The 19,909-nt window shown below is 40.0% G+C and overlaps 1 protein-coding gene across 2 annotated transcripts; it reads left to right on the forward strand.

The window, feature by feature from the left end:
* Window positions 1-733: 733 nt before the first annotated feature.
* On the forward strand, window positions 734-13,759 carry UBLCP1 (ubiquitin like domain containing CTD phosphatase 1). 2 transcript variants are annotated; one of them, XM_076350179.1, is made up of 11 exons: window positions 734-780; window positions 3,404-3,597; window positions 4,007-4,098; window positions 4,521-4,606; window positions 4,697-4,812; window positions 5,913-6,011; window positions 6,984-7,021; window positions 9,186-9,284; window positions 9,727-9,843; window positions 11,226-11,353; window positions 12,732-13,759. In XM_076350179.1, exons 2-11 carry the CDS (start codon window positions 3,444-3,446, stop codon window positions 12,757-12,759), a joined length of 957 nt encoding a protein of 318 aa, XP_076206294.1. In that variant the 5' UTR covers window positions 734-780; window positions 3,404-3,443; the 3' UTR covers window positions 12,760-13,759. The 2 variants fall into 2 exon arrangements, with proteins under 2 accessions (XP_076206294.1, XP_076206295.1); XM_076350180.1 differs by having other exon boundaries at window positions 749-780; window positions 3,407-3,597.
* Window positions 13,760-19,909: the final 6,150 nt, after the last annotated feature.

The raw sequence follows: 19,909 nt of genomic DNA on the forward strand, positions 1-19,909 counted from the left end.
CTTGATTCAACAGACACAAAAAGATAATATGCCTGTAAAGAGTCAGCTCAGAAGCTAAGAAAGTTTTGAGTCAGGATCCCTGGGTACAGAGCAATCTCCTTTCAGGGTTAATAATGAAAGAGACACTGGTGGCAATAGCTGCACATGGAAGCTGCCTCTACTGGCCTCCCTGGAGCCCAAGCCGAGCTCTGGTGGGACTCCAGTGCAGTTCAGCCTCACAGCCGGCGGCGAGCGAGGAGTGCGGGGGCCCGGGCAGGACCCTTGCTCCGTGGCTGCCGCGGATTTTACCTCGCAAAACCGCGATTTCCCGCGCGAACCCGACCGGAGCAGCCCTGAGGAGCCCTCCTCAGGCGGGCATGCGAGGAAAGCTGTCCTTCTCGCGAAAGAAGGTGAAACCTCTCCCTCTCCTCACAGCCTGACCGGTACAAGAACAGGCAGGATCACCCCGCCCTACCCACCGCCGCTCGGTCAGCGGTGACCGGGCCCGCCGGGGCGAGCAGCGGCCGCACCGGCGGCTCCCGCGGCAGGCCGCCCGAGCCCCGCTCGGGGATGGCCGTTCCGGCAACGAGCCACGGCCCGGCCGAGAGCCCGAGCCGCGCCCGCCGGCCCCGGCCACCCCGCGCTGCCACGGCGACGCTGCCGCCCGCCGAGCGGGAAACCCGCGCACATCCGGGCGGCTGCGGGCGCCGCGCGCTGCCTCCCACCCCTCCCGCTTCCGGTGGGCGCCAGTTCCGCTTCCGGTGCGGCGGATCCCGGGACGGTGCCGGTTCCGTTGCCAGGGTGAGGGGCCGCATCGCGCTGCCGAGGAGCGGGGGGGTGGATCGGCGGCGGCACTGCGAGCCGGTGGGCTGCGGGGAGCGCCGCCGTGCCCCCGATCGCCGGGTCAGCCCGGTGGGTCTGGGCCCGAGCCCGAGCCCGAGCCCGTCCGCGTGCGGCGGAGGCCGGGCTTTACCGGGCCGGGGCGAGGCAGGGCCGATCGCGCGGGCGGGGGCCGAGGGCGGGCGCTTGTCTCGGCCGGGTCGGTGCCCCCGTAACGTCTGCGGGGCGGGAGCGGCTCCCCAGGCCCCGGGGCCGGCGGCAGCGCGCAGGCTCTCCCCGCTCGCCTCGCCCCGTGTCGCTACTGGGACCGCCCCGACGGGCGCCGGGGGGGGAAGAGCGAACCTCGGCGGGTGTTCTGCGGCTGCTGTCCAGAGGCGTGTTTGCGGTGGCGGCTGGCGCAGAGCAGCTTCTGACTGGAAGCCCCGTTCCTCCACCTGTTGCGGTGCGGTAGGAAGCGCTGCGGTCCCGCCTGCACAGCACCGCACTTTCTGTGTTTCGGGGGTTTTACGTTGTTTAGTGAAACTTAAAGATGTGGATGTCTCTCTTCCAAATCTGCCAAGGAAAGTGGTGTAATGCGACAATTTAATTACAACAACACAACTTTAACGCTTTCTCTGTCCCGGTGACCTTCCAACCCACAGGCTCTTGGTGGTACAAGGGGCTTGTAAAGGCTCTGAAAACGTAATTAACCAAAGCAGGCTTAATTTCAGTAAGCTTCAGGTTCGCATGGTGTCCAGCCCCGATGGTAGAAACTTTGAAAATCCCTGTGACTTTCTCTGCTCCTAATCTGTTTTCCTGTAATCGTTGATTCTGGTGTCCACTCTCAGTCCTCTTAGTGTTTTGGCATTGAATAAAGGCATCTTATTTCTGCTTGGCGTTTCTGATAACACTCATCTTGACAGGACTGTAATTCAGTAAGGGTAGACGGTTGGTCAAGTGCTCAACTTTGGAGGAACGGTCTTTCCAATTTAGCGCTGGACAGAGACTTGAGAAGTTTTCTTACGGTTCTTGCCCTATGCATTTTCTTGCAGAATGATCTGAGGTGCACGGTACAGGTGAGAAAACAGACAATAAACTCTTCTTTCTGTAAACTTAGCCTAAGGATTATGGACAGGGATAATTTATGATAATGACCCTATGTGTTGCTTGACGCTATGCAGCTTTAACCTCAGTTGAATTTCTTGGTGCTTCTAAGACCCCTTTTTCATGAGTCTTTCACAGGATAATACCAGGTCCCTATCTAATTTGGGGATATTTGAGGAAAAAAAAAAATTCATTTTTCTGTGATACCAGTTTTCCTCTTCAATTTTTTTTCAGGGGCCTTAGGGGGAATAGTGTGGAGGTGTGGCTTGTAGTGTCCTCAGCAAGCAGGTTGTATCTAGCCCTCTATTTCTCATCTGGTCTGAGCTTGGTGGGTATGCCTGAGTAAAAACTTGTTCATTCCTAATAGGCTATACTGTATAAATGAGAAGTATTCTGTCTGAGAGCAGGTAACCTCTGAGAATACGGTGCTGGAGCGGAAGAGGAATCAGATTTTTGTATTCTGAGATTTTTCAGAATTGCTAGACCTGTATTTCTTGGTGTAATGCATTTCTTGAAGGTGGATAGCCTCAGTTTCTTTCACAGGTCTGCTCTCTCTTCTTTTTGAATATCAGTCTTTCGAGGACAATCTCACCATTAGTGGCGCAGAGGCCTTCTCTGCATCTCCTGACAGTCTGTAACAGCCTTTTCATACCTTTCTATCTCCTTGATTCTCTGTTTCCAAGGCTTAACAGAAAAAACATGTTCTTCTTCCTTCCGCATAAAGCTAAAAATCTTGTTTTTCTGCTGTGTTTAATGTAGGACTAAACTGTTAAATACAATTTGTATAAGTGATGCTGTGTAAATTAAAGATAGTATAATTATGGTTGTTTTGTCAGCACTGCAATGAAAGTGCAGTTCTTACAGTGTAATTGCATCGTGTAGGTGTGTATTTTGGCTTTGTTTTCAAACTCCTACTTTGATATTGTTACAGTGAGACGTGACCTGGGGTGTGTATTACTGCAGGTATTGCACAGCTCTTAGTGAAAGTGAACGGAGAAATCCAATGCTAAAAATGAACTGTTGGGTTCAGAACTATTTTTATGGGTTTGTATATTTTAGGTATTTCATATATTTTGTTGTTACATATGTAAAGATATCCATGGCAGGTTTTGGTTGCGTAATTATTGCAGAGGACATTTCTGAGATTTGAAATTACTTTTATGATACTGCAGTACTCTGCTTGGGTGCCGGTTGTGCAGTGAACAGGCTGTACCTGCACAGAACACACAGCAAATGAGCATATGCTGGAGGCAAACGGTGAATGTGACATTGCTAAATACATTGAAGTGGAACTCGGAGCCCCAGTTTTAGTGCTGTTCTTTCTCCCTTAGTTTCAACATTTTATCAACATGTTTATCATCTGTTCATGCAAAACAAACAACTCTGATGTACAATATAGTAAAAAATCAAAAATACTTTAAACAGACTGTATGGTTTGTCTTCTGAAAAGAGTAATTCTCCTATTTCTTCCTTACACGATCATTGTATTTTCCTCCTGCAGCAGATTTTTCAGAAAATAATACTGAACATATGCTTCAAGGATGTCTCTCTCTCTCATAATAAAATGGGGTGGACAGGAGTATACGATAACCTCGCTATCAGAAGAAGACACAGTGTTGGATCTGAAGCAGTCTCTTAAAGGCCTTACTGGAGTGTTACCAGAGCGTCAAAAACTACTTGGACTTAAAATGAAGGGTAACTATTCATATTTACTATTTGTTGTGGATGTGCCTGAGATGTTTATGGACGAACATCCTCTGAACCTAGCCAGGATGTGTATACTAACAGGGCATCTACCTCCCAGATCTAGCTTTTGAATGAATATAGGAATTTTATGCATCACTGGATATTGTTTATTATTGATACATCTACCTGGTCATTTTTTAATGGCTGACATGGAAGTGTGGCAAACGTACGTCAAAAAAAAGTTAAATTGCTGCTAGCCAGACAAGCAATGTATCTGTATATGGAGGAGGACGATAATACAGCTTGGGGTATTCTGGTGTTTGATGGGTAGCTTATTTCAATTAAGCATGAAATGTATTGACAGTTTTCTAAAATTCTCTCTACCCCAGTAAAAAAAAATTATCTGCTCGCATTATAGGCAAACCTGCAGATGATGATGTTAAGCTTGGAGCTCTCAAGTTGAAACCAAATACTAAAATTATGATGATGGGCACTCGTGAAGAGAGTTTGGTAAATATTTTACTTGTTTATTAGCTTAAACAGGAAAAGATGCTTATATATATGTGTCCTCATTACGATTTAAAATTTTTAATGTTCCGGTAATCGTTTGAAAAATAGTAGTACAGTAGATTTCTGTTGGTGTTTATTTTTCTATGTAAAGTAAGCTTTTCTGCAGAACTCTGATAGCAGTGTATTCATTAAACTCCTGTATCATTCTGGACTTAAAGTACAAACCTATTATTATGATATTCACTGACTTCTCTCAAATCTGAACAATCATCAGTATACTTTAGTAATTCTTTCCACTAGTAAAGTGAAATAATTTTGGTTAAGCAGTATTTTTTTTCCTGTAATGTGCAGGAACAGAAACTTGATATCCATTGTTATTTGCCTTCAGTGATCCTAGTTATCTTTTATTATTATTCCTCTAGGAAGATGTCCTTGGGCCACCTCCTGATAACGATGATGTTATCAATGACTTTGATATTGAAGAGGAAGTTGTGGAAGTAGAAAATAGGTTAGGAGTTTTAGCTATTAGAAACAGTCCTGTTATAGAATGTACAGTATGTATTTTAATTAACTGTAACTTTTTGCACTGTTATATTAGGGAAGAAAACCTACTAAAAATTTCCCGCAGAGTTAAAGAATACAAAGTGGAAATTCTGAATCCTCCTAGAGAAGGAAAAAAGCTGCTGGTGCTAGATGTTGATTATACACTATTTGGTGAGATTTTATGCAACTTGTGGTTTTTGTTTGCTTAAGAGGTCAGTTTATTTGCCAGATAACGTTTCTTGATTTTTGCTTTACAGATCTTCTTCAGTAACTTTGGTATGTGTTGTACTGTATAACTTCTGCTTTGTGATATTGTGGGGCCTTCTGCTCATATTTCAAAAAGCATAGGGCTTTGTAAGTGTTGCATATTGTTGATTTTAGTGCAGCAGCTATTTACTTTCTGCAAGAAGACATAAAAAAGTAGCAATTTAGTATTTTATCCAAATAATCTTTTTCTTGAACAACTTGTATCTTGGACATCATGGTGGCAGGGCCAATCTCGGTCTGTACCTGATTGACTCCACTTTTGGGGGGTGTGGGAGAATAGCTTCAAATTTTATTTCCAGATCATTACTAAACACGCACAAAAACACATTTTACTTGAAAATTCTGTCAGACTGGGGTTTTTTGGAAGCCAGAATTTTCCTTCTGACTTAATTGTCCGGGGTGGAGGTGTGTCATGGCAAGCTTGACTATAAGCAGTAAATAATAGCTTGCTTTATTGCTTTTCCTTAGCTTTCCTTTTTGATGAGATTTGTTTACAATCTGAGATCAAAATTCAACCTATTACTGAGTTTAAAATTTTTATTTAGAGGTCTTCTGCTAGCAGAATTTGACAGCAGTTTTCTAATTGGAACAGGCAACATTTGCACGTCTGAAATAAGCTTGATATATGTTCACAAAATTAACTGGACTAGGTTTGAAGGAATCTGTTTCATATCTGGGCTGTTACAAATTTGCTGAGGTGCACAGATGAACTATTTGGCCTGACTCTTCAAAGATATTCAGACCCACAGATCTCTGATTTAATTATTAGCTAAGCCCTCAAATACCTTTAAGGATCAACAGATAAATATCCCCTCTGCTTCTTCTCTCCACCTTTAAAATGGGAATGGTAGTTTGCTATGAATTCATTCATGATTTTAAAGTGCCCCAGTGCTTCCCTCATGAAACCGTTCAGGTCTCTGGATAGATAGGAAAGTCAGCCTGAACTTTAATAACTTAACTTAAACTTTAATAATGAATTGCTTATCTCTTAATATTCTTTTTAGACCACAGATCATGTGCTGAAACTGGGGTAGAACTGATGAGGCCATACCTTCATGAATTCCTGACATCTGCATATGAGGATTATGATATTGTAATTTGGTGTAAGTTTTATACTCAATACCTAAGACTTTATTGTAAATTGTCATTCAGAGCCAAGACTCCAAGTGGGAGGTTTTTATATTGCTTTTTAGTGTGAATCACAAGATCTAAAACAATACACGAATGCTTAGCTGTAATACATTCAGCAGAAATGTTCACACAGCTATTAGAGCTGTTTTAGCAAAATAGTAATTCTTATGTGAAAAAACACCACGTATTGCTCACATGAATGGATCTAATCACAGTATAAAGCTCAACATCACTTTACTGAGTATTACTTTGTACAAACAAACAAGTGCTTGAAGTAACAGAGTTGTATAATCAACATTCAAGCACTGTTTGATAGCTATCTTTACAAATAATCTCAATCTAGACAATAAGTAGCGAACTGCCAAATGAACCAAACTCTCCCGTCTACAGGGATGGTTGCTCATTTGCCTTTCCAGGCTCTTTCACTTCCTGTCCAACAGCTGGAGAACAGACTTTAGCCAGTGCAGAGTTTAAACCATATTAAAATTGTATTACAAAATTTAGTTTTCATAGTCTGGAATAATGTTTCCACATACTCTTAGATCACTCTGTCCTTTCCAGGCCTTGTGTATTCCTATCATTGCTTCCAGGAGAAAATCCTGCACAGGCAGTGTGGTTCCTCAAACCGGGTGTAGCCCACTTCTTACAGTCCTGCAGACTGTACTTCAGTAACAGCTGATCTAGAAAGTGGTTTAAATGCATGCAGTGCTTCATTTAGTTGTTTATTTGAAAAGTAAGCTTTTCCAAATAAAAATAAACTTCCATGAAGGAAGACTGTCTTCAAGTGAACCCAAAAAGCTGTAACAAGGATGGGTCTTTCTGAAATCAAGTTCTGTGTAAAAATTTGATATGTTAAGTGAACAGTTTTTTGGCTTGTTTCTTTTTTGCCTGTCAATGACTTATTTTGATAAAGTGTTCTTTCTGTTTTCTCCCTTTTGTTTCAGCTGCTACTAATATGAAGTGGATTGAAGCTAAAATGAAAGTAAGTTGTTCTGAAAATGTGTAATTTGTTTCTAGTCTGGCTAGCTGTTCATATAGTTGGACTCATGCTCAGCATTATAGAGCAGGTTAGCAACTGGGGAGGTTGTCTGAATCAAACCCTGAGTTTTTTAAATCTTCATAGTCACTTTAAGTTATCTTTGTCACAAAACTAGATTAAATCTCATTTTGGAATTCCAGACAAACTATCAATAGGTGCTAAATTTAGCAGAACTAAACACAAGTCAGTACCTGCTGAAACTTAGATTAGTCACGCAGCCTTCACAGTTGCTTTCATCTTACCTCTAATTATAGAGTTCTAGTCTTTAAGTGTAATACCATTTTTTTTAAGGGAGCAGACAGATGTGGCATGCTAGAGTAGGTTATCAAGAGGAAACTCTTTTCACATTTATCTTGTACCTCTTGCAGCTGTGTGGTTCTGTTGCTTCCTCTGCCTTATTAAACATCCGTAGGGGCTCTTCTTTCAGTCCTAATTTCTTCCATGCCTAAATCAGGCAACTAGCCAGTTTTGCACAGCTGACCTAGTGGTAAACATATTTACAGTCAGGCTTAGCTGTAAATCTAATGAGCTTAATAAGAATTGCTGCGTGTTTGGTTGGTGGGTTGGGGTTTTTTTATGCTTATAAATGAAAGCTTCTTTCCATTTCAGGGAAAACTTTTCCAAATTTAAGCTTTTGTATCTCCACTCTTTCTTATAGGCTAACCATTTCTTTCAGGTTTTAACAGAGCAAAGCACATTTTCCAGTGTTCTCTTCCTCAAAATAATGAATTGCTACAATTTTTCTAAACAAACAAAAATGCCTCAGAGTGATCTCAGAAATGAGAACCTTTAATCAGAACTATGAAGTAGAGTTAGTGCAAGTAAAATCAGCGTTGAGCCTTGCAAACATTGCACTTCTTGTGGCAGTGTTACATCTGTTTATGTTGTGTCTGTCAGCGTAGTGCTAGGTTTTAATCTTGTGGAAAACCTTTCTATGCCTACTCCTGGATCTTGATCAGTTGAGGTTCCTACCACTAGATGCCAACTGCTGTTTCTCCTTAAACTGATAGCACCAGGGGTGCTTACCTCTAAAAGTTTCACTTTTTGTCAGGGAACAATGATCCCAGCAATCCTTGGCACTAAAGTTTTTGTTTTAAACTACAAAGCAGGAATAGCATTAAAAAGAAGGGAGTATCAGATAACCAAGTTTAATCTCTCATTTACCATCTATTTATGCCTGGAATTCAGACAGTTTAGAACAGCTAGTTTTTTCAATGTAACAAGACACTGACCCAGGTAGGTAGTGCTTTCATTTGCAAGATTCACTTTTTCATGTAAAAGAAATCAAGTAAGTGTGGCTGGATATCTGCAAGAGAGCTGCTGCACTGGATATTTTCTCCTTCTTGTGTAGCTTTGGACATGACTGCTGTTGCACACATCAGAAATTAAATCAGCAATATCTATGTTATAACATGTCAGCAGATTTTACTATTACTTTTCAGCTTTATAAAGGATTTGAATTTGGAATGATGCTCTCTCATCTAGTCAAAGTTGTTGGTTTTTTTTTTTTCTAAAAAGGGTAAGTTTTCCTTAGAGTCTTTGTTTCAGGAGTTATCAAATCTCTAAAGTGCAAACTGACAGATTTCTGATTAACATTGGCTATCTTGGCCATGTGTAGGAGGAAAGGGTAACAATGAACTGTTACTGTATATTTCATCTTTGATTGGGCTGTGATTTGTTGAACTTACTGGAAGGAACAAATAGCAAACAGTACACAGTTGCTATCCTTGCTATAGATACTGAGTAAAGTTGAGGCATGTAGAACTTGTGAAAGATTATGCATGAAGGTGTGAGCAAGACCTCCCTGCATTTTGCCTTTTCTGCAAAGTTGCTTTGATTTTATGCTGACATCAGTTCATAAGTTTCTGATAGTAAACACTGCAAAAATAAATTCCTGTCAGCTTTTTTCTCTTGGTAGAATGGTGTACTTTTATGATTCTCATTGGATAAAAAAAATTTAAAAACCCCCAGATACCTATTTTTAGTGTCTCTGGTAATCCTCAGCAGCTCACCCTTTGACAAACAATGTATTATAATCGTGGTTTCAGTTGTACAGCAGTAAAACTGTCATAATTAGAAGCTTTAATAATAAATCTTTGTGATGCAGGAGCTTGGAGTGAGTACCAATGCAAACTACAAGATAACTTTCATGTTGGACAGTGCTGCCATGATAACAGTGCACACTCCTAGAAGAGGACTAATAGATGTAAGTACCTATTTTTTCCTGATCTTTTTCTACATTCAACGGACTTGTTATCATACCCCTTTGAAATATTCAACAATAAAGTTGTGTTGGAGTTTTCATGCAAGAAAACTGTAAGAATCTTGGGAGCATAGGTTATTTTTTTCCACTGAAATTCTTTATTAATGTTTTGAGTAGTACATTTGGATGACACTGCTTTCAAATCAAATACTAGATAACTGTTGCAAGAAAATTTAGTACCAACAGAAAGGTTTTCTTTAGGGGGGGGGGTATTTAGTATGTTACACTATTTCACATCTCTTCCCTTATTAAAGCCCAACTACCTGCTAGTTTTTCCGCAAAAGAATCTATTTGAGTTTGGACTCAAGTTCCTATAGACTGGTATTTTCATCTCCCGCATATGATCTGATTTACCTCAGGTACCTTGTATGTCTTACTTTTGCAGGTGAAGCCTCTTGGTGTTATCTGGGGAAAATTTTCAGAATATTACAGCAAAAAAAATACTATTATGTTTGATGATATTGGCCGAAACTTCCTAATGAATCCACAAAACGGACTCAAGGTAATTTTAACTGGAATTTTCTTCTATTACCACTTTTTCTTATACTTCAAGTAGTACTTTCTCATACTTCTTTGCTGTATCATAAAGAAAGGCTTTTCTTTGCTAGCAAAGATGCATATTTTATTATATTTTTTTATTTAGATTGCCATTTGTCTGGACTAATATCTCCCTCATCGTAGTATTAAATAAGCTTTGTTTCACTATTAAGTGAGCTTTTAAGAGACTACCAAAATCAATGAAATTGTGATTTCTGCTTAAATTATACCTGTGAGCCATAATCAAGCTGAGCATTGCTGACAGGCACCATTGAAATATGTGATGTTCAATCTCAAGAGTGGTTATATTCAGAAAATAAATCAAACAACAAGTGGCTGTACTTCATGGTACTATGCCAATGTAATAGCAAGCATTCTGTTCTGGGAAATAATTAATAACCTCGAGCCATTTTGACTGCAGAACAGCAAATATTTAATATTATAAAATTGTCAACCAGTTCGTGCTCCATTATCAGTGCTAGTTCTGAATAAGAAGAATGCAGCTTAAATTTCTACTTCTATATGATGGTACAGCAGAATGGTACTAAAAGAACCCTCATAAATTTCTTTAAAAAAAAAAAAGTTTTCAAATGCAGAAATCCAAGATGATGTTTCTTTGAAAGTATCCATGATGTGAAGAGGATAGCAATTGATGAGATCTAGCAAGATGATGTTAATTGGAACTGTACAGTGTTAGGAGAATCAGGAATAGCAAAGATCTTGCTGGGAGAGGATTATCCAGAGAGCTCCCTCTAGCTCAGATTTGAAAGATGTTTGTCAAAATGTTGTTAACAGAGCTGCAGACAAGAACGTTAAATCACTAAAACAAGGCACAGGTATAATGTATTCCAAGCTTAAAGCAGTTGTCAGAAAAGCTTTATTTCTGACATCTCTTTTCACAGAAGCTATGATTGTAGTCAAATGCTTTTTGTTGAAAAAAAGCATCTGGTTCCAGTGATGCCACACAACTCAAAGCAGAGCTGAAAACCCCTCATGTCTCCTGCAAAAATATCTATGAAATATTAGAAAACGCAGCAGTCCGTTCCAGATCATTTTATCATTCTGTCTGACTCGGGGAGGGGAAAGCTCGAAGAAGTGCAAGACAAAACAAATTTCTTCCTGGTGGGCATGCAAGGCAAAAACCCTACAGTCCAGTTTGCATGAATAACAAGACAAATTGGGTGTGGCCACTAATGGAACAGGTTTTTCTTCCTCTTAACTTATAAGAGAAGTTATAACTTGGCATAGTACTGAAAATATATTTTAATTAGGTGGTAAATGATAGAATCGGAAGCGTTTTTCTTACTTTGAGCAAATGGTTATACCCAGTTTATTTATTTTGTATAGATAAGGCCTTTTATGAAAGCACATTTAAATCGGGATAAAGACAAGGAGCTTCTAAAGCTCACTCAATACCTCAAAGAAATAGCAAAATTAGATGACTTTTTGGAGCTGAATCACAAACATTGGGAAAGGTAAGAACAAAGTCAAAATTCTTTCTTCCTTCTGTCCCTGACCCCACTGTGTTTTGCTTGAGGTTGTCTGTACAAAGACCGGAAACAACTGAGCTGATGAACTTTGACATCACTTACAGTTACGAAGGTCCTTTAGTTTGAGTAGAGTTTTAATAAGGCTATAGTGTTTGGGCTGCTTCCCTAAAATGACGAGATTTTGGCAGAAGGGACCTTTTTTTTCTTATTTCTCCAGTATTCAGGACCGCCAATTGTTTTCAATGAAGCAATTATGCTTCCTAAGGGAAAAAGAATTTTTGAAGGAACCTGGTCCCTGGAAATCTCTCTCTTTCCACCCCTACAGAGTTAGGCTGTCAGTTCAGATCTCAGGTCCTTTGTTATGAGGCAACTTTTCTGGCGGTTACTTCAGAGGTTGGGGGTGTTACAGCGTGGTTCTCAGGTGCTATCCAAGTTGTGTGGTATTACGGTATTCATCAGCTCTGAAATGTAAGTTACTGTGTTATGAACGAGAGTTTTCCAAATGCTTAGGGCATCAGTTAGAATCCTAATTCTTGCTAGAGCATGATTAGCTGAAGTGTTTGGGCAAAATTCTTCTTAATGGTTTTATGCAACAGCCTGACATTTCAATACATGTGAAAAAAAGCATGTGCAATATGCTATTCAAAAAACACTCATTCAGTGCTTAAAAGAACAGCCTTGCAAACTTGATACAATTTTCTTTCTTGTTTCTAATTAGAACAGAAAGTCAAACGTTAAACTTTAAAAGCAGTGAAATTCACTGGATATTTCACACCGTTGGTTAAATTGGTTGGATTTTTTTTTTCTAGAGTATTTGCAAAGACTTCAATGTCACCACATAGCCAGATTGCTCCAGCTGTAGTGGTAAGAAAACTATGAGATCAGAAAACAAGCATTTTGGAGTAACTCAGATTCTCTAAAGAAGCTAGCGGAGGGCTGTTCTTTTCAGGTTATGCTGGATGACTGTTCATTAAAGTCTTGAATTTATTTGAAAGAGTGCCATATCTAATGGGCCTTTTTATCGTAAAGGATATAATAGCTACTTTTCCAACTGATGTAATTTTCAACCTCTTAGAATAAATCATGCTTCCATTTCCTTCCTCCCTTTTGTTTAAAAAACCTAAGAGAGTAACTAAAAACATGACTTCGAATTACTGTAAGATAACCTATCATGGAATTGAAAGAATGTTGACATCAAATAAAATCATAAGTAGTATCGATCACATTTCTAATTTTTGGTTATCAATAGGGGGATTGCTAGTGAGAAAAGAAAGCAGATTCATACTTCGAGTTTATAAAAGGTACTAGATATATTTGTGCCTACCTCTTATTTTGTGAAAAACTGTACTTTTGTTTCTTTCAGGTATCTTTCAAAGAAGCAAGGACAATAACGCTAATAAAAGTGTGTGGCACTGAATTGAAGGGAACATAACTAAGATCATTGGACTTTTCCTTGCTTTTACGCTAGAGTATAATAGTGCTGGACACTGGATCCAATGCCAGAATGACTGCTATACTTGGTCTTCCAGGTGGTTGGTTGTGGGTTTTTTTAAAAGATCACAGCAATAAGCTCAAAGTGGGAGAAACAAGTCAGTTACTTTTTCTTGCATTCAGTTCTGGTGTTACTACTTAAAATACTTTCCTCTCCTTTGCTGCCGAAGTACAACCATAACCATTAAAGACCAAGACCAAAACCATTCTGAAACTAGGAAAAAAATACTTAGACCAAAAAAGTTGAGTAAGGAGCCAACCTTGGCAGTGTATGAATTGTATAAGCCCTCTATTCCCTCCATCTTTAGAAACAGTCTCCCTCTCCCATTCCAGTATTTAAGTCTATAAATTACAAGTTGTCTAAGTTTGGTATGTATTAGTATGTCAGTGTTTCTCTGTGCAAGACAGTAAGATGGGAAGGTACCACCTCTGTGGCCAATTTACCCCAGTGTGTGAACTTGTACTATAAAGCAGTGTTTACTGGAAAACGAAAGATTGAAGTTTGAGGGAGAGAAACCCACTCCTATTTGGTAAGTGAAAAGCAGTCTGCCTGAAAAATTCTCATATGTCAGATAAAGGGTTTAAACCTCAGATGGGAAAGTCACATTCCTAACAAAGCATGAACAAAACCCTTGTTCTCTTCTAGCTAAATCTCGTTAAAGTGCAAACACTGTGTTTAAATACAATATTCAGCCATACTGTTCTTAAAAATATCATTTACTTGCGCTGCTTATGCCTGCACTATAGAAGTGTGATGTGACTGCTGTTTGGCATTACCAACACTTGTGCATTATGCAGTTCATGTATTTGAAAGAAGACTGACCCTTTCAAATAAAAATGGTATATATTGTTCTTAAGGAACTATAGCAGTTGTGTAAATAATAAATACCTTTTTCATAATTTGTGTCCTGTGCTGTCTTAAATATGTAGTGTGCATAATAGAGAAGCCATTGGTAGTCTTCATTTTGGTTTTTTGGGGTGTTTCTTTGGATTCCAGAGACACCAATTTTGCATCAGTAGTTAATTAAGAGACTGGTATGTGCTGCTGCAGATTAGGGCAGCGGTGTTGAATAGTAAAGAGCCTAGCTGCCCGGGAAGGGAACCTTGACAGCAAATGTCAGAATATCAGGACAGCAGACACAAATGAGCTGTTCAGATGAGCGCGTTAAGCTCCGGCTCAGTGACCTGTCAGAAAATACAGTTTCTTATCTCCTGCTCTTTGTGGTTTAGTGCCAACCTAAGCTGTGTTTTAAACTAGTAAACCAGAAACCTGATACATAAAAACCTTTGTTTTAGGTAAGTATGGAAGGTGAATTTCTGAAGTTTTGTCTCCTAGAGTTGTTTTCTGAACTAGGAGGCTGGCTCGCTCATGTACGTACAGTGCAGATATAGTCCCTGCGGTTAGAACAGTGATCCTCTACCTAGAAAGGCTGCAGTAGCATAGATATTGGAATATAGGACTGGTATGTGGTGTACTAGAATACCTTTCAATTTAAAGAACTGAAAAGTCAAGGCATTGCACTTGAATCACCTGTAGAGTTTGTTACACTAGCAAGACAAGAGAAAACAGAATCAAGGGAACGTATGTAAACATGTGCCCGTATCTTTTTGTTCAAAGTTGGCATACAAACAGAAGTTTTACAGTGAACGAGCAATACTCCTTTCTTTTGCTTTGTACAAGGAACATTTAAAAAAAAAATCTTTTTTTTTTATTTCAGTGATGCTGGGATTTCATCCCAGAATTTCAAAGTATTTGCTGTTCTGAAGTAGATGTGATCTCCCCTTTCGAATATTTTATAAGCTGCACTGGAATATGTGAGAGTATGACCTTGATGTGATGGTAACACATTGCTGTTGCTGACAAGTCATTGTGTCTTTTATGACTAATGTTGTTTCCCTTATCATATTTTATGTTTGAAGACTAGTCTTGCAATTTGATTTTTTTTTTTTTTCTTCAAAAGAAGCCTGTGTATTTTACTGCTATCTTCTAAAAACGCTGCAGTGATTTACTTGGCTGAGACGACTGAGATTTATAAAATCGAAGCTGTGGATAAGGCAAGCACAAAACTGATGTTCACCAAATCCCACAATACTAGATTGAGGGTCATTCATACAAATAGGAGAGTGGCTTAAAATTGTGAAGAGCAGCAGGTAGCAATCTCCTGGAATTTGTTGCCACAGTTTGTTGTGGAGGCAGGTAGCATCAGCAGGTTCAGAAAGGATTTAGACAACTTCATGAACAAGCCCATAGTCAGATGCTAAAGGGAATAGGCTAGGAAGGTCTAATATCCTTAATACAAGAATTGCAGGTGCTCAGGAAGATGAGACTGGGTCACACGTAGCGGCCAAGGCTGCAGGCTCCCCTTTAACCACTGCTGAGTGGAACTTTGGCCAAAGCAGCGCAGCTCTCGTGTTTGTACTACATGAGTCTTCTGGGTTATAAATACAACACAATTCTGTGCCAAACTACCAGAATTTAGTATAACTGCAAGGATAAATGGCTACCTTTCTGCTTAGCCCCAAAATAACATATTTATTGCTCATAAGTTCAGAGGAAAACACCTCTGCTGACTTTTTGTTTCTCCTTTTTAATAGGGAAGGCAGTTTTGACCTACTTGTATTTCCAAAGTATAGCTGAGCCTTGGGAATAACTATCAATGGCAAAGTTTAAAGCCTTGTTCCCTGTTAACATTTAGTTTCCTTTCAGATTATACTGAGGTCCCCTGAGAAGTATTTGATCAACGGCTTTCACAATCTCTGTTAAAAGAAATAGGATTAAAGCATAATCAAAGAGAGAAGTGTGTGGCTTAATTATAGAGCTCATAATTTACTGTTCTGCAAAACTCTGGAGAAGCACTGAATGGAGTCTGAAATATTCCAAACATTTTCATGTGTCAGAGACTGCACTGGGCTCCCAGTACATGTCAAGTATTTTGTATGTTGTTCTGTCTGATTATTCATACCAAAAGAGTCCATTTAAAAATGAAGTTATTTCTGTAAGCTCTGGACATCTGACAACTCTAATGCCTCTCTGTGGCATGAATGCTCATCACTGGAGGTACATGGAGTGACAGCTAAAGCCAAGAACTGAACTGCAAATTCAGCTCCACAAATCCTGCTGCATGACTGAAATCTACAGCTAGTTGCCAATTTTTATTCCTGACTTGACATGTGACTGACAGCAAGGGGATGCCAAAGGGTTTAAGACAATTTTCCACTCGGTCTATTCAGGTTGTATTTAAGACAGATGTGAGAAGTGCTGAATACTTTCTTTGTATCAATAAGGTGAAGCCTAGGTAAAAATTGTGTTTCAGAGGCTAAAGAAAAGTAAACAGTTCTCCTGATTGATTAAAGCTGTTTAAAACCAGAAATGCTGGATGAAGAGGTGTTAGAGGGTAGAATCCTCCAGCACTTCGCTATTGACGTTGCAGCAGTCATGGCAAGTGCTAGCCAGTATTAGTGTGGATGACCGCTGCACCCAGTGTAGGGTGGCTGATGAAGTGCTTTGGCTGGGGGATTGATGGAGAAGGATGTCAGTGAAAGGGAAATACTGAGGGAGAGAATAACAGGACTAGAAGAGAAAAATACTGATCTATCCCGGAGAAGACAAGGTACATCTTTCAAACGTTACGAGTTTCTTGTGTAAGTGATGTTAGCAATATCTTGTGACAGCCACAAGTTACCAGAGTACTATACTGACATCTGTGCTTTGAAAGGGCTCTTCACTAATCAGGACGTGGTTTAGGTAATAAGCAACTCAAAAGATTCAGGGTCTGGAAGAACTGCCTCATGGCGAGAGATGAACGATTTCAGTTTGGTTAGGTTTTCCTAGAGAATGGTGAAAAACCTCTGTGATGCCTTACAGTGCTAAGTTTGACTCTCCTGACTCCTGGCTTTATCTGCTGGATGACACTGTCTATCTTAGACCTTTATTTCCCAGCCCAGCTGTATTATCCACTCCGGATCCTCTATACTGCAATCCCCTGTGATCTTTTAGATCCCCAATAATCACACAAGGCCTCAACCTCACCATTCATACGTCAGCCCTTTTCTGATGGTCTTTTATAGTAGAGGATTTAAAAATGAACTATTTATATACCAATGAGCTTTCTCATACATCCCTGAGCTTCCTTAGTTATGAAGTTTGCTCATCTCTGGAGATCCTTTGATGCTGTGAGCACTTGGATGCTCATCTAGTTCTTAGGAGTCTGTGCAAAGCTTGGCATGTTTCCTTGCCGCACAGACGCATACAATGCCATGCCATTAATTTCTATGTCTCTCCTAGCAAATAGTTTTCCCACCAATTCATTTTCTGTTAAGAAATAATGGGTATAGGTCAAAGGGAGCTTGTTCTCAAATTGCATAATGCTCTTACCATTATGGGTGGGGTGGTGGGCACAGCGAAGTGCATCATTAACACTTGATTGAAAGTTGGTTTGGTGTTTTTTTTTTCTTTCAGCTGTCTAGTTGGAATTGCACACCCACTCTGCTCACACAATACCAATTTTCAAGGTGTTTATATATCAGAAAAGAGCAGCTTTTATCACTTTCACCATGGCAGGGGCCAGGGTTGGCTGCAGCTCCTGTGTGCAAGGGGACTAAGTGACCTGGAGCAGAGCCTGCATGGGCACTGTTGCTGAGTGATGTCCCCTCCTTCCCTTGCAACACACCGGAAGATTTTGACTTCGGTGTTATGAAACACTAAGGTTATTGCATCAGATTTTTGGTGACTAAATATCTTCACCCGTGGTGTGAAAGCATTTGGTATTTAACAACTAGAGCCTTGTTCTTCACTATTTATGCTGCTCTTGAGAGGACAGCAAGTCAAACTCTGGATCAGAGCATCAGTCAAGTCATAGTTCAATATAAATGCTCAAGCCAAACATCTCAACCTTCAGATTTGATTGGAATTCTCATCTCCAGCAGTCTGAGCTAATACTTCTTTCTACTTGCTACAAGATCAGCCCCTGGATTTTGAGTTGAATCTGCCATGCTTCTTCCTGAAGATAGACCACGGAGCCAGACAGCTGGGCATGAGTGGCTGATTCACAGGTTGTTCAGGAAAGTTTTTTAAATTGTTTCATATTGGAGGGAAATGTCCACAGATGAATAAAAAAATTGAACAAGCTCAGCTTTGACACCCAGAGTTGCGTTTGAGCATGTTCTCATAGAAATACTGCAGTTATAAAACCTCCTTCCTGTCTTTGTTTCCAGTGCTCTAGAGTTTTTCCCTCATTTCTTAAGCTTCTTGGTGTGGGTGTATATCATGTCTCTCAATTTGTGCTTTATTGGCACGGTGGACTCTAAATGCTCCGTAGGAGGCAGTGTGCTGTGGTGCTGTAATGACTGAGTGCTTTGATGAACTTTGTACATTAATGATGTGTTACAAGCCAAGAGCTCCACTGGTAAGCATCAAACTTTCTTCCTCAGGTGTTTTCCCCTAGTTTGGGTCATACTGGAAGAACAAACGGTGGCACAGGAAGAATAATGTTAATAATTTAGAAAGTTTTACTAGAATTTGTTAAGATACCGTGCTTCCTAGGGCAAGGTGAGACGGCTCTAGAACTGTATTTTGCAAGGCTTACTGATTCCTTACCCTGCTTTCTATATTCAGTCCACATTTTATGCCATACATGGGTACACAACATGTGAGAGTAGTGAAAACTGCAAACACCAGTTTACTAGGTGAGCACGAGCAGAATTTCAAGCACGTGCCTAAAGCGCAACTGATGCCAGTGTGACTTTTGGGTCCCTCTGCTGTCCTAATGATGGATATTCCTTGAATCAGGACCAAAATGAGCACATTTTTGGAAAAGTTAAGTGTATTAAACTGCTTCAGAGATGAAAATGATAAAGTGATGTGTTTTTTTAAAAATCTGATTAGTCCCTTACAGATGTATCTAGACATAACAGGTATGTTGTAAAGCCTTTTTCTATGACAAAGGTTAACAAATCAAAAACTAAATATTTTGTGCCTAACACTTGAAAAGAAAGTCTGAGCTTCAGATACAGGTGGGTTTGTAATTCCATCTCAGCAATATCCCCACCCCCAAAAATAGTAAGTTAGTTGAGATAAACACATTCAGAAGCTATTAAACTACTTCAGTTTGAATTTAGTGAGTAGCTGCAGCTGGAAGAAAGCAGGCAAAAAAATGAAAATTCTGATTTCTTTAAACAGAATCAAAATATTGCATTTTGTATGTGCATTTCTACTTTCAGGTAGTCCTAAATTTTAAGAATTTAAGTAACCTAAAGTGATTTTTTTTTTCCTTAACCTGATATGATTGGTTTGGTTGTTTCACTGAAAAATATCAAACAACCCCCTGAAAAGATATTTGCTTTAGATAGACAAAAATTGAGTAAATTTAGGTAGATTTAGTTCTGCAACTAGTAAACTATATAATATATGGGTTTATGGAACTGAAATGCACCCATGCAGCACTGAGATGGTACTGTTGTCACTGATAAAACTGAATTCATGGCTTGTTACTCATTACAGCAATCCCTGACCAAGTTATATGACAGTTTGTCTGGTTTTAACCTTAGAGATGCTGTAAAATAATTGCCCAGTTAAACTTACATCACTGATGCAGAACCATTCGTTACTCTCCGATGCATGGAAAGATGTGTTGAAGTGCACACACCGAGCGCCCCACAGCTCAGTGCTGGTCCAGAAGCCTCAGCTGGGTGCTGGGAGCCCAATTGCACAGCTGGGGGTCAGAGATAAAGGTGAGTTAGGGAGAGACCCGCAGGGAAAAATGCTTGTCCTCATCTCTGCTCACCCTGCAGTTAACCCAGCACATTGCATGCAGAGGTTACAGGCAGCCGGCTAGATGAAAACGTCAAAATGAGCAGTAATCTTGTGAGATTAACATATAAAATCCCTTAATGGATATGGTAGGCAACACAGATAATTATAGACCCACAGAGCATGACTCAGTCAAGTACAGGGCACAATTCCAGAAACTATGAAAGGAGAAAAAAAAGTCACAGTATTGCCTCCAAAGAAACTTGAATCAAGCCAGAGAGCAGCAACAGCACTAAGCTATC

The sequence above is a fragment of the Aptenodytes patagonicus genome, chromosome 12 (genome assembly GCF_965638725.1).
Source record: "Aptenodytes patagonicus chromosome 12, bAptPat1.pri.cur, whole genome shotgun sequence".
Taxonomy (NCBI): domain Eukaryota; kingdom Metazoa; phylum Chordata; class Aves; order Sphenisciformes; family Spheniscidae; genus Aptenodytes; species Aptenodytes patagonicus.